The sequence below is a fragment of the Fukomys damarensis genome, unplaced genomic scaffold (genome assembly GCF_012274545.1).
Source record: "Fukomys damarensis isolate Sample0158 unplaced genomic scaffold, DMR_v1.0_HiC HiC_scaffold_27, whole genome shotgun sequence".
Lineage (NCBI taxonomy): Eukaryota > Metazoa > Chordata > Mammalia > Rodentia > Bathyergidae > Fukomys > Fukomys damarensis.
The window spans coordinates 18,888,688-18,897,580 of record NW_022900939.1 but is presented as its reverse complement, the minus strand read 5'-3'; the positions used below and the strand labels follow the sequence as shown (position 1 = coordinate 18,897,580).

The 8,893-nt window shown below is 53.9% G+C and overlaps 1 protein-coding gene across 12 annotated transcripts in view; it reads right to left on the bottom strand.

Moving 5' to 3' along the window:
• Positions 1 to 8,893, bottom strand: part of Shank2 (SH3 and multiple ankyrin repeat domains 2) — a 511,573-nt gene that overhangs the window by 384,831 nt on the left and 117,849 nt on the right. For all 12 annotated transcript variants that reach the window (XM_010635716.3, XM_010635704.3, XM_010635710.3 and 9 more), the window contains 2 exons: positions 5,036 to 5,187; positions 3,956 to 4,123 (listed from right to left, as the gene is read on the bottom strand). In XM_010635716.3, the coding sequence (XP_010634018.1) occupies positions 3,956 to 4,123; positions 5,036 to 5,187 (320 nt within the window). The remainder of the gene's footprint in view (positions 1 to 3,955; positions 4,124 to 5,035; positions 5,188 to 8,893) is intronic.

Here is an 8,893-nt window from a genome sequence, read left to right as displayed (position 1 = left end):
GAGGCCAGAAGCGGATCCAAGCTCAGGACCTCAGAGATGAAACTCCACACCTGTGGGGACAAGAAATGCCAAGAGCCAGGCCCATAGTGACACCAGGGTCCCCGCAGCCCACGGACGTGCCATCATCACACGCTCTGGATGAAGAAAACTGGACCTGTGGGTGTGACGTCACCGGTGGAGAAGAGAAGGTTGAGGAAGGGGGTGGGAGGGCAGGTTGGGGGCCGGCAGAGGGGTCTTGAGGGTAGAGACAGCCAGAGCTGCTTAGCCTGGGGATTCGCTGTCCTTTTCTGAGATCTTTGCACTCTAGCCCCAGGGGTCTCACTGGGGAGGATCTCCTCCACCTCAGCCCCACCTCAGGGCTAGCTGAGGCCTGGAGAATAGGATGCTGGCCTTTCAGATGCAAATCCCCAGGCCTGAGCGTGCAGGCCCCACTCCCACACCTTCAGGTTTCCACTCTCTGCACCATCGGCCCTCATTGCCTCCAGGCAGGAGACAGGCAACCAGAACTCTGAAGCCATTCAAGTCTGCTCACACTTTTGGCCTTCCCTTCTCAGAAAACCCCACCTCTCTCCCGACTCCCTTCTGTTTCCAATGAAGCCCTGCACACGTGGTGCACCCTCCCTCCCGCTGGAACCTGTGAATCTCAAGCTGTCTCTGACGGTGGGCACTGCCCTCACCACAACTGAGTGTCTGGACAGGAAGAGAACTTGTGTCTAGAGATGTGGGCTCAGGGGTGGGTGCCCAGCATATGGGAATGAGGTGTCCCGAAGGAATTCTTCCAAAATGTGCCCACTGAGCTGCCTCTGGCCGAGCGGAGAGCTGAGGACTACAGACCTCTTCCTGGACACTCTGTGCCCAGCTACGGCCCAGGGCACTCAGAGGGCATGGGCATCGCATTGTGCATGATATGGCCCAGAGGCAGACACCTCCCTGCTTTATCTCACACCTTTCTTGGGCACCATCTTCACCAACCTAGGCCCACACCATTGGGGATTTAAAGGAAAACCAGACAAGCCAGCAAGGGGAAGACGACGCTGAACTAGGCCTATAATCCTAGAACTTGGGGTGGATGAGACCGTATTCTAAGTTCAAACCCAACCTGCGCAACTAGTAATTCAGGGAGACCTTATCTCAAAATTAAAAATAAAGGGGCTGAGTGTGTAGCTTGGTAGGAAGGGCATGGGTTCAATGCCCAGTAATGCAATGAATAAACAAACAAACAAGAAAGGCAAGAAAAGAAAGAAGAAAAAGCTCACTTGCACTGATAACCCAGTACTGCTCCCTTCCAAACGGGGCACCTCAGAGCCTTAGGGCCTCAGGGCCCCGCACACCAAGAAGGTGAAGATTCTCCCTGAGGAAGTCCAGCTGCTGCACACTGTGGAGATGATGACCCAGTCCAGCTAGGAACAGGGCACAGAGCCACAGTCACCCCTCCCTGGCTCAGGACAGATACTTGCTGGGAATGATGTGAGCCCAGAAGCACCGCCACTTGGAAACGTGGAGTACACACATTTGTAGACATGTGAGTGCTGTGGGCGTGTGTGCTCCTATATGTCTAATTCCTTTACATCCATTTGCCTTGTGTCTGTTTTCTCCTGGGGGAACATGAGGCACACACATCAGGGCATTTCTGCTCGTGGGTGCACCAGGGTGGTCAGAACATGGCACTCAGCCGCTGACATCCATGGCTGCATGGGCACCGGATGGGAGGAGGGCTGCAGTGTGGCCGAGAGGCCTGCAGATGAAGCAGGTAGGAGGAGGGGCCCAGATCCCTCCTCATAGGCAGAGGCTGGGTGAGGAGACACCCGTGCAAGAGGTGGCATCGCCCCGTCAATGCTGCAGATGGCTCAGAACGGCTGGGCTCCAACAGATTTGAGGGACAGCGCCCAGGCCAGAAGGGAGGAGAAGGAACATGGGCAGAAGGCCACATGCTCCCACAGAGAGGATGGGACAGACACATCTTGCTAAAAAGAAGGGCCTGGGTGGGACAGGACAGAGGGCATAGTGCAGGAGCAGCTCCTGGACCCCAACAACACCCTAAACCCAGGGCTCATGCGCCTCCTCCACTCTGGCTGTGTCTTCAGAAAAGAGAACCAACAGGGGGTGTGTGTGCGAGTGTCTGGGTGCACGTGTGCACATGCTTGTGTTGAGCCCTCTGTATCTGTGGGCTCTCCGTCATTATGAATGGAAAATACCTGGGCTGAAAGATGAGTCTGTACTGATTTATAGACACAGAGACTTTTCATAAACAAGCCAGTATCACAACTATTTACACAGCACTGATATGTGTTAGGTGTTATAAGTCATCCAAAGATGATTTCAAGTACAAAGAACACAGATGTGTGTAGGTTCTATGCAAACACTATGCTATTCTGAGGATCTATGTACCATTGGCGGGGGGTCCCAAAACCAGTCCCCAAAGGATGCAGAGGATGACTCTGAAGTACATATGGGAGGGTGCAAACAGAGAATGTAAAAGAATTTAAATTTAAAATAAATATTAAAATAATTAGTTTGTGCAACTATGGGGAATGCAAGTCTGGAATCCGCAGGGTGGCTGAAGCCCCAGGGAGGAGTCAGTGCTGCAGCTCCAATCTGAAGGCGTCTGCAGGCAGAACTGCTTCCTACTCTGGGGACCTCGATCCTGGCTCTTCTGACGTTCACCTGACTAGACAAGGCCCACCCCCAGGACAGTGGGTCATCTGCCTTCCCTGAAGTTGGCTGATGTAACGTTAACCCCGTCTTGCAGAACACCTTACAGCCACACTTAGAAAAGCACCAGAATGGTAAGAGATGTCCAGCTGGGATGGGGAAGGGCACTTCCGAGAGCCGATCACTCTGCTCTGTGGCCCCCTGCTCAGTGTGTACTTAGTGCCCTGAGCCCTTCAGGGCCCCTGCTCACACCACAAGAGCAGGGCCTTCTCTGGGATTCGGGACTCCGCGGTCCAGAACTGAGCCCACAGGAGAAAGGCCAGGGGCCACGGGGCACATGGGGACCCTCCACCCTCGGGCCTGGCCGCAGTGGGTGACACATGACCCGCCTCCAGGACAAGGCAAGCATGTGTGGTGGTGGTGGCATCACCAAGGCGCAAGCAGCCTGGGGACAGTGATGGGCACTGTTTCCAGGCTGAGAACAAGAATCATTCAAAGCCCAGTCCCCCAGCCTCCTCCGTACATCTCAGCTCCTTGCCCTTAATGTCCTAGGCATTGGCCTCTGCCCTCCAGGACCCTTTGCCACTCTAACCAGAAGCTGTGACCTCCAGGCTGGCATCTGTGGTGCCTGCACCGACTGCAGATTCTGGCAGGGCCTCTGTCCTATGACCCTGGTGTCAGGGCGCCTACTGGGCTGGCTCCCCGCTCCTCAGTTTGGCCTTGTCTGCTCCAGGACACAATCTCGTCCAGGCCTTTCAGCCCCCATGGTAGGCGGGTAGCTCCTTACCACTGCCCACTTGTGCGCTTCCAACCTTGGTCCTGCCCACACCTGCTCCTGGCCATTAAACAGTTCTTACTGGGCCCCCAGGTGTCCTCCACCCTTGCAGACCACAGCTGATGCCCTGAATCCCATATTGTCTGAACAGCGCAAGATTTGTGCATGGAAAGCAGCCCTGTGCCCTGGTCACCTGCGCACAGAAGGCCCGGGGGTCATGTGCATCAGGCTGGTGGGGCCTGGAGAATTCATGGCTCAGTGTAAGGAGGGCGGCATCCACTCCAGCGCAAGGGATTGGGCCGTGCAGAAAGGCAGCAGGCTCACCTCCTCTTCCAACCTCTCTTAGAGAAGCCAGAATTATATTGCTAGTCTGTGTGAATGCTAACCATTGATCCAAACTTTTTAGGAACTCTGGATGGTCACATGAAATGACTGAAGGCAGGAACCAACCTGTGGTTGCTATGCATGCCTGAGGCCCCGAGGTGGGAGTGGGGCGGCGCACAGGTGCTACCGGAAGTGCGGACTCACCTGGTGGATCTCGTGCCAGCCGTTCTCGTCCTTGCAGCACACGGTGGCGTGCTCGTGTAGCAGCAGCTCGCAGCAGTAGGGGTCGCCCCCCACAATGGCTGTGTGATACAGTGGTGTGAGGCCGTAGCTGTCCTTGTAATCCGGGGAGGCGCCAAGCTCTAACAGGGTCTGGAGGAAAATCCAAAGTCGTGGTCATTGGTCTCATAATGGCTTTTGCACAGGGGGCAACAATCAAAGCAGCCTGTGCCCTGTCTCCTGCAGGCTGCGCTGGCCTTGAGCTCCCGTGGCTTTTCCCCCGAACTCAGAATTAAGCAGGTCCTAAATGGAGATGGTGCTCAGGCCTGCAGGACCAGCTTGTGTGAGAGATGGAGACAGACAGGGCTGTGGCACTCAGACCTGCCCGTGGCCAGCTGCCCACGTACTGGCAGGCAGTGATGGAGAGCAATCAAGGACAGGCAGGTTTGTAGGGGACCGAGGCTACAATGTGTAACCCAGGACAGTGCTGTATCTCGAGGGCACAGACCTATGCAGTAGCATCAGGAATGCACACAGGGTCTGCAGAAGCCAGGAGAGGGCACAGCCTAGGCTGAGACGTCTGGGGAGAAGCCCCACGTTGAGGAGAATCTGCAGCAGTGACCCCATCCTCCCTCACCAGGGCTTGGATAAAGAATGGACCTTGGGTCCACTGTTCTCTCTGGGTGCTTCTCAAACACAGCTGGGGAAGGTGGAGGAGCAGGAACCACCAAGGCTAGAAGACACTGCTGGGTGTACACAGCCTTTGCCCCGCATCAAGGTGGGTGCAGCGCCCTCTGCTGGGCTTGCAGCCTCTTCCAAGGGACAGAGCTAGGCTTCAGCACCAGCCTTACAGGTCACAACATGAGCCCTTTACTGAAGCAGAAGGAGAAGATGGCTTAGTGGACAGTAAATTCTAGAAGCAGCAATACCAAAAAGAGAGGGCAGAAAACCCTCCAGTGTTCCAAGTTCCAGTGAGGACAGTATTCCTTGTGGGCGGGGACCCAGGGGACAGATGCAAGGGGACCAAGGAGGGTAGTGTCTGACACAGGACAGGCTTGGACGCACCTTCAGGGCAGCCTGGTTCCTGGTTCGGGCGGCTTTGTGCAGGGCGGTCATCCCGTCCTTGGCGCGGAAGTCCAGATGAGCCCCGCCATTTCGGAGGGCTTTGATGACCTCCATGGAGTCATCCAGCTGGGCGGCCAGGGTCAGGGGAGTCTCTGAGAGTCCCAAACACACTCACATTAGCAACAACAATCAGGGAGGCTGTGAAGGCTGAGCTCACTGAGCCACATTCAAAAGCCGAAAACTGAACTTAAAAAATGGACTGGCAGGGTATGGATGCCCCCACCCACCCATAGGCCCCAACCACCAGGTGGTCAGGGTGGCTCCATCAGCCCTGTGGCAGTGGCAGTGGCGCACAGGGCCACGTGCAAGTCAAACAGTGGCAGTGCTTCCACAGCACAGCTCAAGGGTGCCTCCCCTGCTCTCTGCGCACCTCCATTACAGGAGGGGTGATCTGGGCTCTGACTAGAGACAGAAAGGCAGGTGCCTGCACTTCCTGTTGCAGTTTCACGATGCTGACAGGCACGTGTCCAGGTAAGGGGCTGCAGGGCACAAACACAAACGTCAGTGTCGTGGGCTTTCCATGTGGTGCATGGAGTCCTTCCCACATCACCAAGATGCAGGGCGACCCCGGAGGGGCAGAAGCCAGAATATGGAAGGGTGAGGTCCTTCTGTGTGGGGACAAGGTGAAGAGGGCCCAGTGTGGATGACCTGTCGCTGGCTGTGGCGGAGACATCAGTATTTGCTATGATACATCTTTCCGTTTGCTCCTAATTTTCCTCATAGGCCTACCATGCACTGCTGAGCAAGGTGAGGCTGTAGGTGAGAGGCATTTGCATTTCAGAAGGGGTCAGGACACCAGGACAACAAAACACACGCTCTTACTACACACACCAGCAATCGTGTTTCCCCACATGAGTTGAAAACATCATGTCTGCATGGGAATCTGGATGTTAATGCTAATGAGAGCTCTATTCACAATTCCCCCACACTTCATAGACCCCTACTGTCCTGCTGTGGATGAACAAACTGCGGTAGATGCAGATAACAGAATATTACTCTGTCCTGAAAAGGAGCTATTGAGCCATGAAAACACATGAAAGAAACATAAATGCACATTACTAAGTGAAAGCAGCCAATGTGAAAAGGCTCTGCATGCATGGTTCCAACTCTGTGTCACTCTAGAAAAGGTAAACTATGGAGACAGATCAGTGGTTGCCAGAAGCTGGGGAGCAGAGGGAAGAGCAGGCAGGGCACAAAGCGTACTTAGGACAGTGATAATATCCCACATGATGCTGATGGTGGGTACAGGACATGATGCTTCTGTCCAAACCCACAGTGTACACCACCAACAGTGACCTGTGTGTAAGCCATGGATGCCAACTACTGTAACAGGCACCACAGCGCTGCCAGGTGTTAAAAACAGGGCAAGCAGAGGCTGGAACTCTCCATTCCTTGGGCTTGATTTTCTGTAAACCTAAATCTGGCTCTGTGTCTAACCCTAAGACCCACCCCATGGGCCCTGGCCCTGGGCTCACCTCCCTGCCAACCCACTTTGGGTGCTAAGTGTATTGTATCTTGCTCTATCACACACACCTCTATGAAATACCCCTATTCTCTGCCAGAAGGCAGCCGGGTATACATAAGAGCAATCCTGGCCTAACTGGATGCTGTATGTGAGCTCTCACTTAAAGCCCAGTCTTTGTTTATTAGGAACCAGTACTCGACAAACCAAATGCACCCACACATCCATCGTGGCAGAGGGAGTTGTTTGCCTGCAGTCTTCAGCCTGCCTTCATCTGTGCTGGGTAAGCTGAGCACCCCTCCCTCTCAGGCTGATGTTTATGAGGTCTCTCGACCCGCTTCCTGGAGCCGCCCCATTCTCCCAAGTGTTATTATTCCTGAGGAATTACATGCAGTGATTCATTGAGGCTGCGAGGAGACTGCTGGATACAGACCGTCCGTCACTACAGGCATCAAACAAGCCTCTTCCACTCCCAGCCAAGGAGGAGCTCAGCGTACTCAGAACCAGAATGTCCATGAAACCTTCTAATTGGGCCATGTGGGAGCCCAGAAAGGGCTCCCTCGGAGCCCACCACAGCGACGTGTGGGCAGAAGCAGCTCCTCTAGCATGGATGATGAACAGCTTAACTCAGAGGCAGCCCCAGCCTGAAAGGTGATGGGCACATTGATGCCTGGGAAAAGTTACGTAGTAACCGGATCTTACAAGTGACACCACGCATATCACAGGGTCCTGCACAATTTGGCCTAATAAAGGGATATTCTAATTTTCACTTCTTACCAAGATGTTTAAAGCACCGAAAGGCACTTCCAGCTTTATTGCCAAGCCTTCCTTTGTTGCACTCGGGGGTTCTCAAGTTTGGAAGCCACAGAGTGAAACAAAAATGCTATACAACATTCCATTTAAATTGTCACTTTTACTTCCTTGCCAGGATTTGGTCTGATTCCCTAGGTTCCACCCAAAGCAGAAGCCTAGCCCGGATCCCCAGTAGGAGAACTCTTATTTTTCTATTCTCTCTTCATCATTGCCATTAATAAAATCTACATTCTCAACAGGTAGCAGACAGCTGCATATGATAACACAAGCTCTTTGGTTTTAATTGACAGGTCGATCCACTGTGACTTAATTATCACTCAAATGCCACTCAGTCCAGAAGGGCTGCTTCCCCTAACTCCAGCCCGAGTACAACCCTGACTCAGGGATAACGGCCAGGTCTGGGCAATGTGTCGTTTCTTGGTTTTAAGGAAACTGCCTTTGACTCTGTGCGCAAGAAATGAAGTCAGTTTTGCAGCCAGATTCTGCTGCTCAGTGGATAGAAAATCACCAAATCCAGCCTGAAACCCCACGATGAGGACAGGTAAAGGCTACCAGACCCCAGAAGGGGGAAGTGCCTGCCTGCTTGTTCTTGAAGAACAAGGCAAGTGAGTTAACCCTTCCTATCCGCTGGCCCTGCCTGCTAGTCCCGGACCAGAGCTGTCCTTATAACCCTGTCCAGAGCCAGGGCCATACGCAGCAGGCACAGCAGGTAGAAGGCAGATCCAGGCTGAAAACTCAAGACCTTGAGCCCGTGGAGCCCAGGCTAGGTCTCCTCTATTGGTGACTTGGCAACTGCCTCAGCTGTGCTGCCGTAACAAGATCCAAAGGCTGGGAGGCTCCCAAACAGCAGACACACATTGTCTGCAGCTCTGGAGCCTGGATTCCAAATTCACCACACCAGCAGGGTCCATCTCTGGCGCGGCCCCGCTGCCTGGTTCAAAGACAGTAACTTCTTACTGCATGCTCACATGGTGGGAGGGACAGGAAGCTCTCTGAGGTCTCTTGCATAAGGGCTCTGATTTCATTCATTCAGACTCTGCCCCTGTGACCCTGTCACCTCCCAGAGACCTCTCTGCTAACACAACCATAGGGAGAACCAGCATTCAAACCTCAGAGGTGCCACCTCCCACCGAGGTTTCAGGTGCCCACAGGGAATCCGCTTCACCAGATGCAGGAGGATTAGGGAGGAAAGGCTTGTGCAGTCCAGGTATATCATGGTGGGAGGGTCATCTGTCCTCTAAGTCAGCTATAAGTATTAATTCAGTTTGTCATCTCTGTGTGAGGCGGGCGTTTGTTTCCCTGGGACCAAGCAATTCCAGGAGTTGTGAGTACTTCAGTGCTAAAAGGCCACAGTGGCCTCAGGAAGCCTGTGAGATACCCGATACCTTGCTCATGGCCCAGCGGCAGCACACCAAAGTGACTCCCATCTCTCTCTCTCTCTTTCTTCTCCTCCTCCTTCTCCTCCTCCTTCTCCTCCTTCTTCTCCTCCTTCTCCTCCTCCTCTTCCTCCTCTTCCTCCTCCT